The sequence below is a fragment of the Ochlerotatus camptorhynchus genome, unplaced genomic scaffold (genome assembly GCF_037179485.1).
Source record: "Ochlerotatus camptorhynchus isolate MF236.1 unplaced genomic scaffold, CSIRO-AGI_Acam_v1.1 ptg000204l, whole genome shotgun sequence".
Lineage (NCBI taxonomy): Eukaryota > Metazoa > Arthropoda > Insecta > Diptera > Culicidae > Ochlerotatus > Ochlerotatus camptorhynchus.
The window spans coordinates 1639363-1664975 of NW_027040694.1; the positions used below are offsets into that span (position 1 = coordinate 1639363).

At 40.0% G+C, this 25613-nt stretch overlaps 2 protein-coding genes across 2 annotated transcripts in view; both read left to right on the forward strand.

Moving 5' to 3' along the window:
* Window positions 1-18668, forward strand: part of LOC135702994 (uncharacterized) — a 38267-nt gene extending 19599 nt beyond the window's left edge. Inside the window, exons 2-3 of the mRNA XM_065224082.1 lie at window positions 16378-17183; window positions 17244-18668. Of these exons, the coding sequence (XP_065080154.1) occupies window positions 16378-17183; window positions 17244-18502 (2065 nt within the window). The 3' untranslated portion in view covers window positions 18503-18668. The remainder of the gene's footprint in view (window positions 1-16377; window positions 17184-17243) is intronic.
* Window positions 18669-24277: 5609 nt separating this feature from the next.
* Window positions 24278-25209, forward strand: LOC135703013 (rRNA-processing protein UTP23 homolog). Its single transcript, XM_065224104.1, has 2 exons — window positions 24278-24513; window positions 24571-25209. The coding sequence occupies exons 1-2, from the start codon at window positions 24394-24396 to the stop codon at window positions 25207-25209; spliced, it is 759 nt and encodes a 252-aa protein (XP_065080176.1). The 5' UTR covers window positions 24278-24393.
* The last annotated feature ends 404 nt before the right edge of the window (window positions 25210-25613 follow it).

The window sequence follows — 25613 nt, forward strand, 5'->3', positions numbered from 1 at the left end:
ATCGTTCTGTACGCATTTCCTCGAACTCGAAGCAACAATGTGGTAGTGTCCAATCATTTCACGATCTCGCGACCTACTTTCCCCGGCTCCCTGGCAGCGGTCTTCCTTGCCGAGCTTTTCACGTTGTGATTTTTCATGCTACTATTGTCATCCCCAGTCCTTATCAATTCCACTAGCAAGTAGTCGAAATTGAAAGTTTCGTAGCAATTCCAGTCTCTTGCTGCTTCGAATCCGTTTCAAAACATTTGAACTGTCAGAAATACCGGGTTGCCAAGCATTCCTAAATATTCACTAAAAATACAGTTGGCTAAACGATCGGCACTGCCGGCACAGCTGCGGCACACTTGGGTCACACTGAGAATAAATTGCAACCTATTAAGTGTGTCTACCCGAGCAAAGCTAAAGATCAAATTGAAATCAAAATTTGCTGTTATGATGTAACTTATTTTGAATACTCCAGTTGATCTCATTTTGGTTGACTTAACGGTTAACACAGCAAAAATGAGAGCAAAATTTTACACTGTTGAAGCAAACGGAAAACTAATCCTGCTTTCAATGAAATCAATTTGATTACTGATTTTGCATTCATAATTTTTAACTGAATACGGGCCTGGAGTAAATGGTTACCATTCATGTTTCTCAAGCTGAAAGACTTGGGCTCCAATCTCACCCCGGGAAAGTCACGAATGACCTAAAATGGGTCAAACAAATCAAATAAACAATCATCATTAGTTCAACGACAGATGAATTTCAATTAAATTTTAAACAAGACGTAAGCAGCAGAACTTCAAGTTAAGTTGCTTTCATTTAAAAAGTCTTGCTGCATAATGAAAGCACAATATGATATCAGACTTATGTCGTAACATTTGAAATCAATATATATATAGTTTTCATCATGATAGGAACTGCACACTTTAATATCGATTTGCTTTTATTTTGTTAACCGACTTTGCTCGGGTAGTGACTTTCCCCTTGGATAATATCGAGGTTTTAGGCTCTGGGGTCGACAATATTTAAAATAATCATTTAGCCCAAAATTAATTTGAAGGAATCTGTATCTGAAGTTGATTCGGTTCCAAAGGAATGTTAAGGAGAACTTAATATACCTTATTACGTTACTTTTCCTTTTAATTCTACTACTATGAAAAACAACGTAATAAGGTATGCAAATATTTTACTAAACGCTTAGAGAATTTAATATTTTCGACTGGGTCAAGGAGAGGTTATACAGCAGTAGTTTTGAGTTAAATTCCAAGGAAGTTCAAACTCATTTGAGGATAGCGTATGGAAGTTCAGGGGAGAGCTCAACAGAATTAAAAATATTTGTAATAGAATTTTAGGAAAATTATAATGAAATTGAAATATACATTATAACGAAAAAAAAATCAATTTGTTGTCGCAATGATAGGTTAGATATATGATAACGATTGAGAAAAACACCCCCGTGCCAACACATTCATGAATATATAACAAAGAGGGAGGAGCCTAGGGGAGTACCACCCAACATATGTAAGAACCATTCACCGGAATGATGTTAAACAAATTTCAATTGAATCGGCCCTGGCTCCTCTGAGACACAATTTTTGAAAATAAAAAGTTTGCCCCGGGCTTTTACGGGTTAATAATTGTGAGGACAGCCATTGTTGCAAAACGTACCGTTTCACCTTAAGGATTGAATTTTGCTATTAACAAAACTAGGCAAACGAAACACAATCGATATCAATCTACAGACGATGTCAACCTGTATCAACCTTGCAGTAGCGATTGAACTGATATTTTTTTTAATTGCTTTACTAGCGTAATTTGATTGAACTGAGAAGAATTCGAATTACCTATCCCGGTATGAAACATAAATCTATTCTTTCCTGCATATTCGTCCACAGCGAACGGTTTAACCATGAGCTTGATATCCGTGAAAGTTATTAGTGTCTTCAGACATGAGCGTGCATGAGCGGAGTGGAGCGTGATTTGCGTTTGCGTCTCTTTCAAATTACCGCAAAATCCGCTCATGCTCGCTCATGTCTGAAGACAGCTTTAATCTATTGCGGCTCGAGATAATTATGCAATTGCTATCAGTCATACAGCAACGTTCGATTGGTCAAACCATAAGCATTGCCAATTGATTATGCTGATGAATGAAAGCATCATACCTAGTAGGTAGTTCAAGAGCAAAGGTAATCAAATTACCTACTTTGTCACTCGACACAGAAGAAGAAGACTGCTAGGTGGAGGTGCATGGTTGTATCAGATTCAGTATAAATAGGTACCTAACTATGGCTAATAACCCAATGCCAAACACGTGTCGGTGTCATGTTCGGGTCTGTTTGTCACACAGTACACAGTGTCTCTTGTGAGTACTGCAATGGTGCGCAATCTGAGCTTCATTCAATTTCCCGTTTCGATTATCGAAGATTTTCAAATGGGAAATTCATACGAGGATCGGAGATTTCTGAGTCCAAGGAAATGAGAGAACAAAAGCATAAATTAACCACATATACACAAGCCTAGCTTGCAGTATTCTCAAGAGCTTGCAGTCCACAGCCGAACTCCTTCTCAGAACGGTTTCGTCCATTATCGCTGAAAATTGAATTCATAATTGCTTTTTTAATTACGAAGGACTTCCTTTTAATTAAGTTGCTAGTGCAAATAGTTATGGTTCCGTGGTTTGGTCTGGCCGATTCAAAGAAGGCATGTATGGTGAATGTTCTGTGCCAAGCCTTGTCGGAGCCAAGCCAAGAGCGAAATGAGAATGTGGCCTTTTGCTTGCGATACCAGCAATAACAAAGATGCATTTTCTGCACAATCTTTGGGCAGTTTGCGTGATATATGCTGCTTGATATATGGCGTACCTCCAAGGGGACAGACAGTGCGGAGACCAATGTTTATATAGAAAGGCTTTTTCTCCGTAGATGGCCTTTGGGTTGGGGTTGTCTGGTGGAAAAATGAGTGAGTTTCTACCCTTGTTGGCAGACGTTGAACTTTTGTGCCGACATTTTCTAAAAGCACTATCCGTAAGAATTGTATAACTATTCTTGAAACATGATTAAATAAATCTCGATTACTTTTTGCATTTTATCGTTGATTTGGCGTAACTGGCAGCTCGCTCACGCATGCTAACACTACCATCAGACAGGGGAAGTTACGCCAAATTGACGATCAAATGCTTTGTTTACAAAAGCGGATACGTTCATTCGAAAAAGTAATCGAGAAATGTTTCTTGAATCACCTTAAATGGTAATCCAGTAAAGTTAAGCTTATGTTAAGTTTTGGCGAGGCTACGAACGAAGGAGACATCCTCATGAATGGGTGGTGATTAATTATTGTTTAAGCATAATACTTATTTTGAATCTTCAGCAAATTTGCTGGTAAAAATATGTTCTTCGACAGTTCTGACGACATCAAATCATTATATTTACATTTGAAAAAATGAAAATGAACTTTTTTTCTACTACGAGGATTCAAAATAAACAAAAAGCTAATAACGTCAAAAGTCAGAACTTTCAATTTTAAGAAACTTTGCTGAAGATACCAAATATTAGAAATCAAGTTTTCCTACTCAAATCTAAACTAAATAATTTTTTCGGTTTTAGGTTTCGACGCAGTTAAGAAGAAAAAAGTAAAATTTAGTAAAATCCGAGTAAATCTTAATTTAATTGGTATTGGATTACGATTATCATACGAAAACATTATCATTTTTTGATTTTATTCAATTCCAAATCATGCCAACAAACCAATGGGGCAGTTTTGAATATTTCAGCTGACCCATTTCGCCCCACACTTCCACGCACTCATGTGAACGCAACTCTTTGTCCGGGATATCGCCCTCGGGCAGCCCGACTTCAGCAAATAACCGTCGAACTATTTCATCTCTGAAGAGGAAATCAGCCCTTCTCGTTACGGCTGTCACGGGAATAGGACGAACCGTACAACACACACCAGCCCATATATCCTATATGGCCTGCAGAGCTGGAATGGAGCCAAAAAACTTTACTGATTTATATCCCGCGCGCCAAAAATAGTCTAGTAGCAAATTGAAAAGTGGATTACAATTTGGACTGTTGTTGGTCGCTGTTTGTTGCATCATGCAACACATCTCGTACACCAGTGATCCAGTTCCGATTCGTACATGGTGGCCGTAGCATATCAGGCATTGCGTATATAGTTGGACCTATTACTGTCAGAATTTTCACGTTTCCCTCCCGGTCTCGGACAGAGGAATCACGCTTTCGTGTTAAAATTATGTGAAAGGACACAAAGCGAGATAGCAAAATAGGAAGCGGTCATAATGGCGGAAGTTGGAAAATAGTTTTTCCCGCTCCACACGGATCGATACAGTGTAGTTTGGGGTAATTTTCGCAGGGATGCAAAACCTCAGCGGTAAACATGCCAGGCAAGCTACTTCTCAATTCTGGCGATTATGACAGCTCGCTGAACGGGGTAATGAGATGATAAATGATGGGACTGGGTTTTTGGTTTCGTAATATTATGAACGTGATGGTTTTTGGGAAACTGATTTGTGCAGGAGTCAATTCGATCGTTGACAGAATGATGGAGCGTAGATTGATTAATGGTCACTTTATCATGGGGTGTTAATGTCAATTACCACATTTTTTCTTGCGATAGCTAATCTTAATCAAAAAATTTGGTATAATCTGGAAACGCGTGGCTCTTATTCCACCACGGAGTTCCATATTAACGCTTTGCAAATATTCGCCAACATTAGAGTCGATTGTTTCTACCGATGTTATTGATGGTACAGTTACTAAAGATTCCTGACTGTTGTTGTTGTTCATCACATTTCGATAACTCGTCGCTATTTGATAGTTCGGTACGATTAGAAAGCTGTATACGGCAAGAATCACAAATTTTTAATATACTGTTAAGTTGGTTCTGTTCTGCAAAACCCAGATCAACCAATTTCTGTATATTAGTATCCGTGAGATTTCGGAAATTTTTCGAGCAATTTTTTTTGACGTAGAACTACGTCTTTGTCGACTATACTGGGGTGCAAATCAAAAAATACGTGTGGTGAAATAGTGTTAGGCCAATCGATAGGATATTACTTTACGAATCTGCTAAAATAAATACTTTTTCAATTTTCCATAAAAAAAAACTTTTGGAAAATGTACAAATGATAATTTTGTCACTGTTTTCATGAAATAATCGTTTTTTTTTCCCAATCCCATTCGTCATAATCGAGTACCACTTGATTGCACATCGTTCTGCTCGAACCTAAAAAGATATAAAAAGCGCTACTTTCATGGCTCTAGTCAGCTTCAGACGGCGCGGTTAAAGCATAGAGGTAACTCTAAGACTAGAAGGTCCCAAAATAACGTGCTCAACTTTTTGGCTCAGCTCTGGTACTCTTTTCGGTCCCAAGCTAATCGATTCACCCCTCGAAACATAGGGAAAACCAATAACCCCTCATTTTATCTGTCAAACTTTCATAGCGAATCAAAACAAACATTGCGTAGTACTAGAATTTCGCTAGAATAGGGTAGGTTAATCGTTTGCTTGGGATCAATAGGCTAGTCAAGTGGTGAGTCAATTTAAAATCGTTAGTTTCGTATTGATTGTTGGTTAAAGGTTGGTCACGGCGTGATCACCTTGACAACCATCGATGGGGTGGAAGCAGACTTGGATCCCGTTCATGGGGCTGTTCATTAACTACGTAGACAGTTTAGTGAGGAGGAGGGTTGGCGATATCCACGGCTCATACAAATTAAAAAAAATGTATGGACAATTGTCTACGCAGGTGGAGGGAGGGGGGCTAGAATACCACAGAACTGTCTACACTCAAATATAAATGAAAAATCAAAAATGCTTAAAAACTAAGCATTTTTCCACTTTGCCTTATTGAGTCAGAACCAAGAATAGTTTGCCAGTAATCATGCATGAACAAATTCGAAATAATCAAGCAATGCTTACTTTTCAATGCTGCAGTGATTAAATTAACATTGAAATTTATTCATTTTAAAATTAAATATCCATCATCCCAAGAATACATTCTAATCAACGCAAGCTCTCGGTGGTTCCCATTTCAGGAAACAAATCTAAGTGTGTGGAAAAACTTGATAACGTTTATAAAAAAAAAAACATCTAAACATTGATTTTATTTGTATTTTACTTAAATACATTTAAAAAAATAAACCTTGGATGAAACAAAGCGGACGCTCTTACTTCATCTTGCTCTCGTCGTAGATGGTTTGAAAAAAAAAACAATAGAAAACAGTTTAAGCAATTTTTGGGCTGGAGTCAGAGTCAGACTTGTTGAAATTGAAAATAAGAATGCATTTCACGATCAACAATCGAACGGCAGGATGATCCTAGCCCATTGCCGATGCGGCACAAATCACTCCGCGCTTCCGAATCAATTTCTCCCGCAAGCTTTCTCGATATAATTCAATCATCCATTGATGAATGAAGATCCGGACAACTTCCAGATTTTTATTCCACAACGAATGATTCAATGATGCCGAGAGAATTGTCGGGCACTCTTAAGCTGAGTTTAGACAGTCAGTTGAATTCAACTGACTTGAACGCGAATTGAACGTGTAAACCATACCATTCAACTGACTTGATAAACTCACTTGAATTGAAAAAAGTTGAACCAGGCTCAACTTTTCAAGCCAATTGAATTCAACTGAGTTGATCATTTGACTTGTCTAGTCTAAGCCCAGCTTTATGGAGAAATGGCTTCTTTTGACGTAGGACTACGTCTTTCATTTCTATATGGGGGTACACTTTGTGAAAACCGAAAATGGAACATGTAACAAATTAAGAAAGATTTTGAACGTTAATAACTCAGCTGCCCCTGGTTCAATTTCAATAATTTTATCACCAATCGATCAGAAATATGGCTACGCATCGATGCAATGCTTTCGATTGTTGATTTTCAACAAGAAACTATTGAAAAACTGGTAAATGTCCAGCATTGTCCAAGAGCGTCGAATTAACTAACAAATCCACCAATTACCTACATGCATATGCTGCTTCCCTAGCACAGTTGTCAGAGAGTAGTAAGTAGACGAAACAAGTCGAAGTGGCATTCACCTCCGATCCTCGGGCGCGTGCGAATAGGGAGGATGGAATTGCGTAATATTTCGCCATACTCAGAACCACACGCTCCCAACGACCACACCACTGTGTGGTGGTGTTCGGTCGTCGAAATTAGTAGCAACAGTAGCAGCAGTAGCAGTGCTTTCGGCGTGTGGCGTTGAAAATTGTTCACCAGTAACAACGAAAGGCTGCCTGGAAGCAGCAAGCTGCAGAGCCCACATAAGCAACCATCAAAGGAGGAAAAAGCTTCACCGCTATGCTATGGATCGGAATCAGTAGCTCTTCGTGAGTCGCTGCGGGTCGGTCATCTATGCTAAGCGTGTCACCCTCGCTCCAAACGACATACAGCTCGACAGCCTCATCCGTGTTGAACACCCAGCTCAGAATTACTCAACCATCACTACAAAACGGTCCTTTTCAGGGCCACCAAAAATTTGTTAAAGAGTATTATTTGGACATTGGTCAAGGTCATCAGTTCCCGCAAGCAGCTAGCTATCAAGGCTCAACCTGTCTATAGAAGGTGTGGAATTGTAGGCCTGAATATATTGGTGCAATTAGTTTTTCCTCGGCTTTCATTCCGCGCGATTCGTTTCTTTCGTTTAATCAATCACCCTTGTAGTGACGTCGAAAAGATTGTTCAATCGGTGCTTACATATGAAATTTAATGTGGATTATAGAATTTTTTGCATGTTACCAAAATTTATGAATGGTTTGCCACTAAATGTTGAGATAATTTATTGATTGTTGAATTATCACACTGTATACCATGAAAAAGCAGCCTGTTTGTGAGTTTTTTGCCTGTTTTCAAGTAAGGAGTAATCATAAAAAAAAAATCGCCAGCTGGTAAATATTTCCCGGCGACTTTACAAATAAATAAAATCAAACAAAATCATCATGCAGAACTAGCTAGAATTTGTTTTACTTCATATTTCACAAAATTGCTTTCGAGTGTTATGACATCGTCTCCCGCAAAGTTTACATTTTTTCCTCTACCAACACATACATCAGGGCTAGATAGATCTCCACAGGATCTATAGAATCCATGCAATTTCAAACAGCAAAAATGCACAGCATTACGAAAAGAGGTCAGGTTTCGACCAATAGCAGATAGATTTTAATTCTAAACAAGCCAAACGATTGAAAATTTATCTACCAATCTGCTAAAATGAACACTTAGTTAATTTTCAATAGGTCACTATTCAAAAATACCAAATATCCAACTGTTGCAATGGTGATCAAAATAGGCTGGTAGGAAGTTTAAAAATCCATATAGAATTTGAGAGAAGTGGGAATAATTCGCTTTGGGTGTATATTCAGTCCCCAGAAAGCCAATAAAATCTAATTTGTGAGAAAATTAGCTCTCACGAGTTCAATCTCTCGAAGTCCCTCCTTTTTTACATTTTCTGCACAAACGATACTTTCCGCCCCGCCCCATTCATATAATTCGGAAGGAAAACCTGTGAGGGGTTAATTGAATACACTTTAATACCAAAATGCACAAAACTTAAAAATTCATAAATAAAAAAAAAATCAAAATACATTTTAAAGTCGGGTAGATGAATCGACATTGACAGTCCCTTGGATTCTCTTCATCAACTTTCTCTTTGAAATAAATACTACAAATTTGATACGCTTACAAATTAAAAACGGAATTAGTTAAGATAATTGATCATTTTGTCAAGCTTCTGCATTCATGTTCCATCAGATGTCACTGCTGTTGTTTGCGGTGACATCTATCGGAAACTACACACAATCTGTGTTCCTATAATTGTTCACAGAGGACACTGCAGTGCAAAACATGTCTGGTACCTCTATATATGCATTTAGATTAAAATTCGAAGTCCCTCCCTTTTTACACATTCTGCACACAAAATAGCTCACCCCTCACAGAATTTCCCGCCGATTTTTTTATGAATGGGCGGGGCATAAAGTATCTTTTGCGCAGAATATGTAAAACAAGAGGGACTTCAAATATTAAAGCAAATGAATATATAGAGGTACCAGACATGTTTTGTAGTGACAGGTACTCTATTGTATAATCTGTGAAAGGGAAATCACAAATCGAGTGTCAACAAAATACATGGCATGTTGAGAGATTGAGGTCAAGAGAGCAAATTTTCGCTCTCAAATTTGAATTTTTTGGCTCTCTGGGAGCTGGTAGTAAATCAGGTAAAACTGTATGGGGAAAAATCATTTTTTATTTAATTGTAGCTTGTTTAACAATGATTTCCGGGAAAAAACTGAACGACAAAGTCCCTGATTAATTTCTTTAGGTTATCGTTCATTTTGATTTTCCCCTGAATATGCAACAAAAACGAAAAATTCCCACTTCTCTCAATTTTAATATGGGGATCTTTATCACTTCCTACCAGCGGAACAGCGCCATATCTGTGGATGGTCGAACAAAATGATTAATTGATGATTGATCAATTAAAAGAACTAAATGTTCACATTTGTTCCGTCCACAAGCGGTCCTACGTCAAGCTTCCGTTCGTGCCTCTAGGCACAGACCTTTCTACTTTTTTTTTATGAAACGCACAAATGATGGCTACTTTTCTCGTGGTTCAGAAGAAAAAAATCTCAAAATAATGTTTTATTTCAAAGTTCGAGTGGTAGTAAACGTCATTTTAACTGCTCGAATGAAGTGGTTAGTTACTGAACTTAAGCAGGTCACTTTCTTGGATACACAGCTAATTATATTCTAATGTTGATTATATGTCAGATTTGGCTTATATATGGACATTAGACTGATGCAAAATTTGACTTTTTCGCTCCACAGTGCTTAAATGGTTTCAAATCGGGTCCTGATTAGCCTCTCAAAGTAACAACTCATTTGGTTAGAAACATACTTCGCACAAGCCATTTGAAGTTTACATGTAAATTACTATGGGAAATCTCAACTTTTTGTTCATTACCTTCTAGTCTTTTTCCATATTAAGCTGCGAAACAGTTCGATAGCCATTCTTATAGAAAATTTTCTCAGCTACAACTTTGCTGAAGATTGTTTCTATGTAAAACGAGACAGGAAAAATTTATTATTTGTTTAAGAGATTGGTAAATTTATGACATGATCAAGCAGCTGCTCTGTAGGCAACACTGTATTTTGCAGTGTGACATAGTAGCCATGATTTGTGTGTCTTATTCAACGCCCCAGAAACACCAATGTTGCCTGCTGAGCAGTTGATTGAGCATGATCATAAGACATCAGCGCATTGAACCATTGATAACTTTCGATCCTTGCATTTAATTGAAAAGTGGAAAAATTGTTGTAGCTGGAAAAATTTCCTATAAGTACAGTTGAAAACTTTTGAAGCAGACCGATATGGTGAATTATTAGATAGACATGAACAAAAATCTTGGTTTTACCATAGTAATTCCCATACAAACTTCAAATGGTTTGTGCCATCGCAGTTTCTCACCAAATGGGTTCAAATTTTGAGAGGTTAGTCAGGATCCGATTTGGAATCGTTTAAGTATTGTGGAGCGAAAATTTCAAATGTTGCATCACTCTAATGGACATGGGTAATTCAAAACCAAATACATTTAAAAATGGTCAAAAACTACCAACATTTAAAAAATATCTACTTTCACACCACTACATCTCGAAAACGGTGCGACTTAGAAAAAATTTACTTGAGTGCTTTTTTATTGAAAGTTTGGTGTAATTTAATTATATACAGTCGAAACAGTAACTGGACCAAGTTTTGGATATTTTTCCAAAAACGAGTTTTTTAATCATAACTTTTTTGTCCATAATTTTTCCATTTTGAACTATAGTGCAAAAGATGGCATTTTTTGTCCCCTAAAATATATCAACAAATAAAAAAATATACAAAAAAATCTGTTTTTGATCAAAATAGTTTTTAAAACTTTATTTGAAAAAAAAAAAGTTAGGTTAATTTTTTTAGAGTGCATATTTTTTTTTCAAATAGTCTCATCCATTACCTGCAATATTTCCCAACACACCTAACCGATCGGATAAACAGTTGTCGAGTAAAAATTTTCTGAAGATAAGCTTGATATTTTTCTATAGGCCCTTTTAAAAAATAAAGCTGGATTCAAAATGGCGATATGAAGATGCAAAATGGCATTCGGCATACGTTTCCACAAATTTTCAACCAAATCAAAAAATACAAAAATAAACCGATTTGCGAATTCGTAGGGTGAAAAACCTCCACGATGAAAAACCGTAGTAGTAAAATTGACGTTTATTTGCTGGTTTTTTAAGTTTCAACATTTGGTTTTACATTTCAATTGGTTAGCCTTTGGCTCTTCATCTTTGTTCTAGGTAATTAGTTATTCTAATGTGATGATTGCGTTTAGCGCTAATTTACAGGATACCCTTTAAAGGGCTTGTTTTCGTTTGAATTTTAAAATTTGATAACCTACCTACTTGAGCACAGAAACCTACCTAACTACTTGAACTAGGTTGCCAAATCACGAATGATCTGGTCAGGTGGTGAATCTCAGAATTACGAGTTCGCGGTGGACTGTTATGGATCATTCTGAGGATCTTGTTTTGGATCCTCTGAAGGTTTAGGTGGTGGCACTGAGCACAACTCTCCCAGATTGGCATACCATACACACTACGAAAAAGACATGTAAATTTCAGTGCCCTGACACCGACACATGCAAGCGGCCCTTTTGACATAAGAATCAGTTGAAAAGGACCAGAAAATCACTTCAATAAAACGCACTTTTCGTCGAGATGCATATGTTTCAGTTTCAGGACACTTAATTTTACATGCTATGTTTGTTTACGTTGCATAATTTACGTCAAGCTGAATTACGTCTCGTGTAAAAATAATAATTTCTAAGTGTGTATTCAATAGCCGGCAGAATGATCTGCTTGTGGACAGCAAGCTTGTTTTTGAGGGACAGGGTGGACTTCCTGTTTATCAGAGGGTAGAGCGACCTGATCAAGATGTTACACTTGGTGGATGTCTTGTCCACATGGGATCGGAATAGCAATTTGCTATCGAGGGTTAGACCAAGGTAGACTACTTCACTCGACCATTCAATGGGAGTGCTATCAAGATGGACCTTGACGTTAGCAGGTGGAACAAGCCGAGATGAATTCGAGTGTGGAAACAGAATGGTTTGCGTTTTAGCTGCATTGATACAAATCTTCCAGCTCTTGAAATAGTCGGACGGAACATAGGCCTGATTGTAGTTTACTCTCCAGAGCACGGATCACTCGACCCTTATAGGTGATGGAGGAGTCATCTGCGAACATTGACAGGATACCACCACCCGGCAGGGGAGAAACGTCTGACGTGCAAATGTTGGATAGGATAGGTCCAAGCAGGCTACTCTGAGGTACCCCTGCATCAATGTTGAACGTATCAGCGGGGACCTGGAATGATCTGCCCGACAAGTAGTTTTTGATGATCTTCACGAGGTAGATCGGAAAGTTGTATCGATGCAGTTTGTACACTAGGCCATCATACCAGACATTGTCAACCGCCTTCTCAACATCCAACAATGCCATAGCAGATGTTTTTGAAACGGACTTGTTCCACTTGATGATGTGAGTAACCCGTACGAGTTGGTGGATAGTAGAGTGGCCTTTCCTTATCCCGAATTGCTCTTTGAGAAAGATGTTATTATCATTTGAAAACACCAGCAGACGGTTGAGTATGGAGGACAAGAGGCTGATGGGCGATAGCTTTTGGCATTGGTCTTTACCAGGCTTGCGTATTGGAATCACTTTGGCTAACTTCCAGCATGCAGGGAAGTAGCCAAACTCCAAACATTTGTTGAAGATAACGGTAAGATGGTTGAAGAAGTCAATACTCAAGTTTTTCAACTCGAGGTTGACTACACCATCCATACCCGCAGCCTTCATATTTTCAGTGCTTCTAATAGCTGCTATCACCGCATCAGCCGATATTCTACTATCATCATGCACTATTACAGGGGTGTCAGCGACTCTAGACATTGCCTCCAGTACGGCAGGCCCATAGGAGCTCACCATGGTTTGCCCAAGATTATGTGAAATCACAAAATGTTGGCCAAGAGCATTGGACTTTTCAACTGGGGTTATGAGTAGTTCGAGTCCTAGTCAACAGAGAAGAGCGGAGGGATCGGTCTCGACTTATTTTTTTTTTAAATTTTGGTCATCTTCCAAAATGGCTTTGCACAATCTGGGAGAGAGCGAATCTTGTTGGCAAAATCGTTATTTCTGAGCTCCACCATCCTGGCCTGGATAATTTTGGTTAGCCTATTGAAATTGGTATTCAAGTGGGCAGCCCAGAACGCTGGAAGTCGTAGTCGATTGCTGTGTCCACACAGCGCTGGTACTGCTGCCAGTTGACACGATGGTAATTTCGCGTGCTCTCAACTTAGTGTTCTAAATGCACTTCCACAGTTATTAATTGAGAGCTTTCGATGCCAAATACCAATGCATGAATTTGTATATTGTGTGGCAAGCATAATGATACTCTATGCCCAGGGAAGTCGAGAAAATTTCCAACCCGAAAGATTCCCTCGACCGGACCGGGAATCGAACCCGCTGCCTCCGGCTTGGTAATACCGTGCCTTTACTGACTAGGCTATGAGGCCCCATCGGCTGAGTATCAACTTTTCGAATAGCTTCGATATGGAGGACAATAGGCTGATGGGGCGATAGCTTTTGGCACTGGTAGGATCTTTGTCAGGCTTGCGTATTGGAATCACTTTGGCTAACTTCCAGTATGCAGGGATGTAACCAAACTCCAAACTCCAAACATTTGTTGAAGATAACGGTAAGATGGTTGAAGAAGTCAATACTCAAGTTTTTCAACTCGAGGTTGACTTCATGTTTTTAGTGCTTCTAATAGCTGCTATCATCAGTCGATATTCTACTATCATCATGCACTACTACGGGGGTGTCAGCGACTCTAGACTTTGCCTCCAGTACGGCAGGCTCATGGAGAGAGAGCTGGGAGAGAGCGAATCTTGTTGGCAAAATCGTTATTTCTGAGTTCCACCATCCTGACCTGGATAATTTTGGTTAGCCTATTGACATTGGTCTTCAAGTTGGGCAGCCCAGAACGCTGGAACTGCCTACGAATGGTGTTACGGAGCCTGATAAGATCTTTGGTTGGGCTGTCGAGGTTCAGAGTATGACTCACCTGTCTGGATTCTGGTACGTGTTGCTCTCTGGCACGGGATATCGCCTCTTCGATGGTTTGTAGACACCGATCCACTTCTTCGAACGACTCCGGTAGGACGTCATAGTCGATTGCTGTGTCCACACAGTTCTGGTACTGCTGCCAGTTGACATGATGGTAATTTCGCTGGGAAACTTGAAACCTATTGGCCGAGAAACCTCCTTCGGCCACCACCGGGTAGTGGTCCGAGCTCAGTTCCTGATAGGCGATAGGTTGAGATCGTTATCTCCAATGTTGCTGATGAAGATGTCGATGGTGGCATAAGCTCCGGATTGACTCAACCGGGTGGGAGTATCCGGACACAGGATGTTGTAGTGGGCTTCCTGCAGATGCTTGACGTTCAGGTCGCCAGCGATGACGAAATTTTGCCGCCGTCGTGTTAGCTTGATGATGTCTCTTCGGAGGTCTGCGGCCGAGCCGTCCCTAATGTTGGTTTGCTTGGGGAAGTAGACTGCGATTATGATGGCGATGTGCTCACCTCAACTCCGATGGCTTCGATAGTTTTCAGCTGGAAGCTTGGTAGTAGCCGGCAGCTGATGTTCCGTCTCGCAGCGATGGCCACTTCCCCTCCCCCGGAGCTGGTGCGGTCAAGCCTTACGAGCCGATAGTCGGGAAGGAAGACGTTCAGCTCGGGCTTCAAGTGAGTCTCGGTGATGACGGCTATGTCGATGTACCCTTCGTTGAGAAAGTCAACAAACTCGCTGTTTTTGCTCTTCAAGGAGCAAGCATTCCAATTTACGATCTTGATGGCTTCACGGTCCATAGTTAGTGACAAGGGACAGGGCAGCGTGTAGATGTTCAGATCGAGTCTTGCAGGTGCGCATGATGATGATGACCTCGGCCACGAGCGTCACAAGTTCCTCCGAGTTGAACGGAGGATCGTCGACAGGCTCACCTGAGACAGCACCAGCATATGATAAACCAGGGGCGGTGGATGAAACTGGAATTGGCTGGAGCGCAGCAGCAGCGAGACGATGCTGAACTGTCCGACTGTTGGGAACCATTTGTATCTTCGTGGATGATGACCTGAAACAGGTCCCGAATTTTGGATCTCAGAGCCGCAAGACTGGTGAATCCCTTCGTGAAATGCACCACGGATCACGGAAGCTGGTGTTATGGTTGGGACGCCGGTTCATCGGGTACACTGCCTCAGGCTTGAGCCCAAACAGCTCCAGCTCGGATTTCATCGCAGTCACCTCGAACGACGGTAATCCACGCAAAATCGCCTTCAGTGGCTTGCTCGATGGCAGATCATGCGTGAAGAAGTCCACGTTGTTGTCCTTCAGGAAACATCCTATTTGTTTGTACTCCTACAGGGCGGAGCACATGATTTTGGTACCGATGCTGCAAAGCTTGAAGCGAGGTAGGAGCTTGTGTTTTGCTAGTTCGGCACCCAGCTTGGTAACATCCTTCACCGGCGTGAAAAGTGAAAGCGGAAAAAGTGAACCAGATGTAATGGGAAATTGAATTTACAAAGCTTGTACACAACTCCGTCATTCAAAACATTTTTCAACGCCTTTTCAACGGCTAGCAAGGCCATGGCTGTGGACTTGGATACAGCTTTGTTACTTCGAATGTTATTCATCACCCGAACTAGCTGGTGATTGGTGGAGTGCCTCTTTCTGAACCCGAACTGTTCCGGAAGGAAAATGTTGTATTCCTCAACAAACTTGAGCAAACGATTAAGAATGAGTTTCTCGAACAATTTGCTCAGCGCTGAAAGGAGGCTGATTGATCTGTAGCTTGAAGCAATGTTGGATCCGTGCCGGGTATGTTGCTTTGGTTCGTTGAGTTTTGGTTAATATTGCTGCAGCCGATTTTTCACCTTTTACACTTATCCTCTTCGTGTTCAGACTCGTATCTCTCTGAACATTTTTAACACCCCTTTCTCACATCCAATCCATTTCCAGTATAGATACTATAGATTCCATGGATAAGCGGAAGCACAAAAAATTGTTTTGTTAACCATGAAAAACAAATGATCTTACTGGCATCCGTGAAAAATGTTCATACCATCATAGAGCTCTTCGGTGTGCAGTTCAGATCTGCAGCCGAATGCAAAGGCAAACAAAATTCTTATAAACCTAAACTCCCTTATTCAGCGTTTAACCAGCTTTATCATGTGTTAGATTTAACCGAATATCCTTATCCATCTTCCTTCCAGAATCATGCCAAAAGGAGTCGACTATCGAACGCTGATAGCACGTGGCAGCCCATCGAGAAGTAGCGTCCACAACTTCAAGATACCATCCCGGAAGGCACGGTTCAAACTTGCACTGATCCTGGTCAGCATCCTCCTGGTGTTTCTGTACAGCATCAGCCTGCCGACGTGGCTGTACAGTGGAGGCACAGGGAACCCGTACTGGGAGGAAGCCTTCGTCACCAAGGATGATGAACAGCACTTCAACTACAATAGTTCCTACTTTGTCAACACGGCAGGCTGCAAGATGCCCAGCCTGCCAATCGTGGACGAACACGTTCAAAAGTTTCTCCATAAGGTGGAACCTCTGAACTGCACTCCGGCCGTGATCCAGAGCGACAGCAGTTCGATCTGGTTTCAGTTGACCGAGGAGGACATCGAAAAGCATTACGAGTTGAGCAACGCTAGCTTGATTCAGTGCTGCTATCGTCCATTTGAGCGCAAGTCCAATAGCAATGTGAGAATCGTTGGGCAAGAGATTTGTTTCGAGTACGGCGAGAGGCTAGAAATAAATAACGAATTCATTGCAGTCATCTGCACTCATCCGGAAATGAAGCAGTTGGTATTCTATAGGGATTATTTTGCGTTCGTTCCACTGAAGCCAGCTGTCGAAGAGCGTTGTGAAAAGACGAGGAACGATCTGAAGGCACGGTTAGGCGGAGATGATGAAAAGCTTAGCATGATGATCTTGGGGATCGATAGCGTATCCAGGTTAAACTTTCATCGACAGATGAAGCAAACTGCCGAAATGGTGATTGATCGATTGAAAGGTAATTCTGCAATTAATTGAAGATTTGTGAGCGATCTAAAATATTATTTCCCATTTGCAGGCGTTGAAATGTTCGGCTACAACAAAGTTGGCGACAATACGTATCCGAATCTGGTCCCGGCGCTAACCGGTCTCGACGTAGAGGATCTGGCAGCCGCATGTCTTCCATATTCCAACAGTACTTTCGATTTATGTCCTTTCATTTGGCGAAAATTCGGTGACTTAGGTTACCGAACGTTCTATGCCGAGGATAGTAGTACGATGGAAACTTTCAACTACCTTAAGAAAGGATTCCGTGATCAACCAACGGATTACTACCTGCGGAGCTTTTTCCGTCAAGCAGATTCTTCCATTGGTTACAATAAGAAAGTAAACGCCAAGCTCTGCTTAGGTGGTCGCAACCCCACGCAGATATTGGTTGAATACGCCAGAAAGGTCGTTTCTTCTATGAAGAATCGACTAAGTTTTTCTCTTCTCTGGGCATGTACGATGACCCACGATCTATTGAACTACCCTTCGCTGGTGGACGAAGACTACAGAGGCCTGCTAGAGCATATGGAACGGGAAGGCTTCCTGGACAAGTCAGCCATTATTCTACTCAGTGATCATGGAATACGGTGGGGCAGCTATCGAAACACATATCAAGGCATGATGGAGGAACGGCAACCTTTTCTATACATTCTTCTCCCAAAATGGTTCCCACATCGATACCCGTCAGCTTACCGCAATCTGCGGAAGAATCGACAACAGTTGACAACCCACTTCGATCTTTACGAAACCCTCAAAGACCTTGCAAACCTACCCCTAGTATCGGAATCGGCCATCAAACTTAGATCGCTAGAACTACTTGAAGCGAAACCGGTGCCACGTGGAATAAGTCTATTTCTGCCAATCTCACCGACAAGAACCTGCGAAGATGCTGGTATTGCTCCGCACTGGTGCACGTGTCACGATCACAAACCGGTCGCAACCAACGACTATCGGGTGATCGCCGTTGCACGCTACACCGTAGAAAGCTTGAATCAAATGCTCAAAAAGTATCCCCAGTGTGGGGCGCTTCATCTGTACTCGATCGAGGATGCAAGTCTTGGGATATTGACAGAGGAGATCACATCCAAGAAACCGATCAACCAATTCAGCGACATTAGCGTTCGATTTCTGACGAAGCCGGGTGAAGCGGAGTTTGAAGCCACGGTTCGGATCGATTCGTTCAACAGGAGTTCATTGACTGGCAGCGTTAGCCGGACGAACCTCTACGGAAAGCAGAGTTACTGCGTGGATGATTACCGAATGAAGCTGTATTGTTTTTGTACACGGTAGACGAAATAGTGACAATAGATGAAACACTTAGCTAGTTATAAGAAGGACCAACCGAAAAGTAAATGAAGCAATTTATTTTGATTGGAAGTTGGCAGGTGATTGTTTGTTTTCCGATGTACACAGTTTCGTCAATTGAGTTCTGATGAGAGAAAAGGAATGTAGGTCATATGAGAGGGATCAGCGTTTGTTGCATTATATTTTTTTGGATGAATTTTTATGGCTTTTGTTGGTAAGAAATTGAATAAACATATTTTTCCTAATATTGTTGGTTTAAAATTTTAAATATCACATGGTCTTATGGCAAGCTCATCGAAACTATTGAGTTTTTTATTATTATCGTGCAGAATGTGCCGAAGGAACTTTACGGATTTCGATCGTACCACCTTGGTCTTGATTTCCTGTACAACTATGCCGAAGACGCAAGCTCCCTAGATGAGATGACTAGTATTTTGCGTTGTCACAGGAGGGACGTTTTGTTAATAGGGAGGGTAAATGTGATCTGGAATCAGTTTGGAAAGTGATGCGATCTTTTAAAGCCTGACAAGAAAATTATGCAATCGTACGAGCTCAATTGTGTAACGGGCTTGGGATTACACCCATGGTTTTCTGCCCAGTAAGTAAAAATGGCTACCATTAGGCCACCGAGCCCACTTTTATCACATACAATTAATACGACCGACAATCCTTTAATCCCAGCAATATAAAGCTATGTAAATGTAATTAATTTACAGTAATGCTATTAGATGTATTCTGCTATATAAGCAAGTATTTGTAAGCTTTTGAATGTATAAGCATAGCAATTATCAGAACGTAGCGCGAACGTAGGACATTGGAATTTCTTAATTTTTTACTGTTCTCCAACATACACAGCAAAAAAAAATGTAATATCGATCAACGTAATTCAAGCTGATGTATGAAATAATGATGTAATAGCAAAAAGCAGATACAATTTTACATCAATGGATGTAATTTTGTTCGCAAAATCGATGTACATCGTACAATGTGATATTACACAACCGAGGGATTGACCTGGTTGCAGCAGTTTCGATGTAATATTCAACAACTTTTTTTGCTGTGTACTAAAAAAAAAATAATACTTCGTGTCAAGCTTGCAAATGTTCATTACAGCAAAAATGCTATTTTTCGGATTTATGAAGCAATACAATATTTTAATGGTAATTCTTATTGACAAGATGCAAGAAGAGAAGGTAAAGTATTTGTATGATACATAAAACATGTTAGTTTAAGCAAAATTGATAAATTATGTGTCAAACACAAACTTTACCACCCATTCTTGCTTCTTGCAAATAAAAATTATCATTAAAGTATCTCATAGTTTCATAATTCCAAAAATTAGCATTTGAGCTGTAATGAGCAATTGCAAGCCTGCTTCGTGTAATCAACATAAGCAAAGTAGAGAACAACAATGAAGGTAAGGAAGACCATATGCCCATGAATCATTGAATAAAAATGAACTACAATCTTACATATCAATTATTGGACCGTTGAATTTGCATAGAAATTACCCTTCAAGAAAATGAATCAAACTTTGCTGAACGATTAAATGAAAGTTCCACCATAGAAGAAACTCTAAGACCAGAAGGTCGCTTAGAAACGTGCTCAACTTTTTGGCTCAGCTCTGGTACTATCTTCGGTCCCAAGCTAATCGATGCACCCCTCGAAACATAGGAAAATCCACATACCCCTCATTTTATCTGTCAAACTTTCATAGCGAATCAAAACAAACATTGTTTAGTACTAGAATTTCGACTAGAATGGAGTACGTTAATCGATTTGCTTGAGACCCAGGTCAATTCAAGACTCGTATCCGTATCCGGAGACCTACTGGTTGATTGCGTCGCTGCTCGGTAAGATAGTGACGGAGGTGGTAATCATAATCAACCCAATTGTAAAAACAGGCTTAGATGTATCATTATAGGTTGTTTCTCATTCCATTGAAATGAAAATAAAACCTTAGTGACAGCAAATGAAAACGAACCAACGATGTTTAAACCAAAATTGTGTTCTTGCCGAATATACACACTTAGCTTTGTTTTTGCCGAGATGAGCACCACCGAGCAGATCGGCATTTTATTTTGCTGGATCTCAGTAAAAAACTTGCTGAGATTCAGATTCAAACGGGAATTTTGCCGAGATCTCAGCTAACAAACATAAATTCACTTAAGAATCAAGCAATGTGTATACAGCATCGCTGTTTAAGGTAGCAATGATGTCTACACCTCATGTAAGTCGAATAAAAGTTTATCGAAATACCTTATATAATACCAAGTAGTACAATGTTGTGGTTGAATAGATTCTCCAGACATTTGTTACTGTTCACTAACTGTTATTTTTTTCAATAGGCGTTTGTTTGTTGAGTAATACCGAAGACATCATTCCAAGAAGACTGGCAACTTTGCCAGAATCTAAGCGAAAGATATTATAGCGCTGCGCTTGAGTGAAGGTGGAAGCAACGCATAGAAAAATGAGCAAATACACAAACCCTTCGTCTGAGGATGTAATCGTTGCTATCAAATTCGTTCGAAGCATTTACCTTTGAGCGGCAGATGACGTGATTGTACCTGTCTCATAGCGTTCGTATGAGAAAATGGAAGAGTTGTCAGTTTTCTTGATTTTTTGTCTTCGGCTCGGTCTTCGGTAATACACACTTCGCATACTTGACTCGAAGGATGGATTAGGCAATAGACCTTTTTGACGTTTAATCATCTTTCTCTATCTAGCACACATGGATGAATGGACGGTTTATTTTCCCACTAATCTGTTTCTCTCTTGTTCGCACTCGTTCGCTTTAAATGGTACTGTATTGGCGTTGACGGCACCGTCGAAAAATTTGCTCTTTCAGCAAATATAGACAGTTTCTTATGGGAATTTTCGGTGGAGTGAAAGGATAGTACAAAGTCCGCCATGTTTCACGCACAGTCTGACGTTTGCTTATGGATTTTCTCATAGGAGTAAAGAGCTACAGAGTCGCCGTCAACGCCAATGGGCTTAAGAGAATTGCTGTGGTCATGTATGCTTTATGTTTCTAGCACAATTCAAGCTGAACATTGCATTAGGTCCTAAGTAAGTCGATTCTCTTCGTCGACTTTCTCTTTCGTTAATAACTTGAGCACATAACCGCTTCTTGATGTGTTTATCGTATTAGATGCTAGATAAAAGCTTCTTTGATCGATTTGTGTGCTAAAAATACATGGGAATGTCTTTACATGCCCGTGGGGATACAAAGAGAAAGTCGACGAAGAGAATCTGACAATGTTACTTAGGACCTAATGCAATGTTCAGCTTGAATTAAAGCTAACCTGATATGCTACACTCAAAAAAGTTTTTAATTAATTTCTATTAGGAACGCATATAGTATTTTTCCAATAAAAATATAATGATTTTTATCTGAATATCACATAGCATAAGAAATTCTATATGAAACATCATATAGATTTCATTCGACACATAACGTTCATGTGATTTAGTGGTGCTATTTCCAAATATGGGATCACATGAAAGTTATGTGAAATTCATGTGGATATTTTCCACTGGTTATATCTAGATAGAGCTGGATAGGGCGTAACAGCTTTTGTAAACAATGACTTCTCTAGATGATTTCTAGACACTCAACCCTAATAAAAATGTTATGGTTAATTTGCTTAACGACGTGTTCGGGGTATCATCCAAACCATTTATGGAATAGTTCAATGATTTGGGTTATCGTTCGTTTATGGTATTTTTTTATTAGGGAAGGCTCGCCCAAGCAAATCAACATCACTATCAGGCAGGGGAAGTCTTCCCCTAGCCGATGGTTATGTTGGTTTGCGTTGGCGTGCCTTGAATTCCTAGAAAACATCGGGAAAAGTCATTGTTTACAAAAGCTGTTAGGCCCTAATTCCAGCTCTATCTAGATATGATTTATCTTATGAGTGTACACCTAGGGGCAAGACAGCTTTTGATCATGAGTAAAATTTGAGGTAATTTTGAGCAACTCTGAGTAACTCGAGTTGTTCTACATGCGATGCACGGCAACACAGCAACCTTGTTGTGTTCATTCCCCAACTGTCAAAGAAAGACGTTCAACGGTGATAAATATTTCTAAATTCTGCAGCTTCCCATTGTCGAAAGGTGAATTCTGATGAATGTGGGCGTCGTAGTGGAATTGCAGTATAAATAAAGAGAGAAAATGGTGGTTTACACTGGATAACCATCCATAGATAGATCCCATGACCTTTCTACTGCTTCATGCCAATCCTTTATTAGCCGTTTTCATCCGAGTATAATGCAGGCTGTTATTGGTCAACGTTGACGATAGCATTTGCAGGTTCAAAATATGATAAATTTTCCGAAGTTCATTTGGTTAAATTAACCACAGATTGAATCTTCGAAAGACATCAAAGTAACGACTACTACTTTGTAATAGTATTCTCTGACTTTTGTCTGAATGCCCACGAATTAATGCAGAACTTTGATGCAGTAACCTCATTGTTCTGCAATAATACTTGGGCATTCAGAGAAGTCTAGAAAAATAATGCTGGTTGTCATGATTTTCAGAAAAAAATAACTATAGGCATTTTTATTTGCCACTAAGTTCAACCCAAGATTAATAGAAAAGCAATACATTGTCATCGTAAAGCCATATTTAATTTTTTTTTTGTTTCCATAAAACTAAATCAAGCTCCCATCCATCTTGAGTTCTCAACTTATTCATTCTTATGCAATGATGCAATTCGCAATTGTAGACATGCAGAACCTCTGCTTTGCCAAGAACATGAAGGCCTAATAAAGCACGTCTTGCCGGGTGATGCGGATACATTTTTCATGTCAGGCCATCTTCGGATATGGCATTTTTACTTTATTTCCCTTCAAAGCAAAGTTATTAGAATTTGCTTAGATTTAATGCTGTGAATGAATTCAATTGATTGAATAACGATTTGTATCAAGAAATTTATAAAATAATTCAGATTCTTCTTCTCCTCTGACACATAATGTTTATTCACACTGTGATTTGTATTTGTGGATGTATATAAGGCCAGACTACTTTGATCATTGTTGAGTAATTATGAGTTACTCAAATTTACTCGGAGCAAAAATATTAACTTTGATTACAGCTGGCTTGCCCCTAGGTGTACACTAGAGTCGGTGTATAATGAGTCACGCCAAGAGTGAAGCCAAGTCTACCTATTGCACTGTCAAACCGGCTACCTATCGTGCAAAGTACACAAACATTACGATCCTATGAAAGATCCACGAAAGGTATTGCAATAAAATATAAAATATAATCGAAGAAATGATAATAAACACGCAGTGAGCAATAAATTGTCATGGGATACGTTTGGTAATGATCACTTATGAGAATTTCTACTATTTTTGGTTAACATAATTTGACTAAATCACTGATATAATGATTTACTACAGCCGCTATTTTTTTTTCTCGCTGGAAGTCATTTGAAGTTGATGTAGAATTCCTCTGTTGCCAAGTGAAAAGAGAGGGAATCTTTCGAAAACCGTGATGCGAGTTCAACTGTTTTTCTCTTGGCGTGACTCATTATACACCGACTCTAGTGTACACTATCTAGTATTGAATCTCGTATTGAATATTTTTTGAGTGCATCAAAAACATAAAAAAATTTTGACCGTTTTTCGCTGAGTGTATTAAATTTGGTCTATCCGTGCACCCCTCATTCGTCGATTTTTCTTTCGATCGAGCATCAGTCGACATAAGAATCTGCAGATGGCGCGTTGACATTTCCAAATCAAAACAACGTTTACCGCTGCTCGGTGTACTCCACTCTGGGGGATAGAATTCCGGATTATACCTACGTTTTTTTTCGGGACTGTGCAATTGATGAAAACTACAGGTTTTTCTTAAAAAAATAATTTGAATCATGAAAGTTACGAAGCACAAAAAGGCTCGTAAATATATGAGCTTCTACATCAACAATTTCGGATTTCGAGAACCGCTACTAGTGCTTGTCGATGGAACCTTCTGCCATGCTGCCTACAAGGTATACAATATCTGGACCTCAATAGTATTACTTCTATTAACAAACTTCTGATTCCAGGCCCGCATCCAAATCGAAGATCAGCTCAAAAAATACTTCCAACGCGAACTGAAGCCTATTGTCACGGCCTGCATCATCACCGAAACGGAAAACATCGGCGGTCCGCTGGTTGCCGTTTGCCAGTTGCTGAAGAAGTTTCTCCTGCATAAATGTGGCCACGAAAAGCAACCGATCGCGGGATCGGCTTGCATCAAGGCTATGACTAAAACGTGCAACTACATCGTGGCCACCCAGGATCGGAACCTGCAGGAGTGGATTCAATCCCGGGCTGGTATTCCGCTGTTCTATCTGCACAACAATGTGGTTTCCACTTTGGTGCAACCGTCGGAAGCTAGCGTTCGGGCTGCCGCCGATAAGACACAGGCCAAGGTTCAGGTGCGCGCGGTAGATGAAAAGACTCTGAACTCGTTGAAGAGGAAAGAGGGGCTACTGGTTGAAACCGAACCAAAACCTAAGAGGGCGAAGAAAAAGAAGCACCCCAATCCTCTGTCCTGTAAGAAGTCTAAGAAGGTGAAGAAGGGAGAATTGGTTCCCAGCGGGAAGCAGGAAGGAGTTCAGGATCATCCGATCGAGAAGAAGAAACGGAAACGAGTCAAACTACCGAAACATGTAATTGAGCACTTGAAGGCGGGTGAATAAAGGTATTTTGTTAAAAAATTATGGGGTTTTTATCAGGAGATCGTTCACAGATAATGCCAAATCAACACACTCCCCCCTATGGCATCAATAATTCGACAGTGAACGTTCATAAGGGTCTCTTTGAATTGCTACGGCTAAACGAAAGTTTTCTGAAATTTCGACAGTGAGCATTCATAAGGGCGTATACGCGATGATCGATTCTCTACATCGATTTTCTCTTTTGTTAATAACTCGCTAGATTTAACGTTTGTCGGTGCGTTTGCTGTTGCTTTTGATAGACAATACAACCTGTTACAACTCTACATTGAACAAATTCTACAAAATTGTTTCGTTTAGCTGTAGCAATGCAAAGAGAAAATCGATGAAGAGAATCGATCATCGCGTATACGCCCTTATGCATGCTC

Excerpts from the sequence above, each read along its gene's own strand:
- LOC135703013 (XM_065224104.1), top strand. The coding sequence starts at position 24,394 with ATGAAAGTTACGAAGCACAAAAAGGCTCGTAAATATATGAGCTTCTAC. Across the intron at positions 24,514-24,570 it reads TCTGCCATGCTGCCTACAAG|GCCCGCATCCAAATCGAAGA; the intron begins GTATACAATATC and ends TTCTGATTCCAG.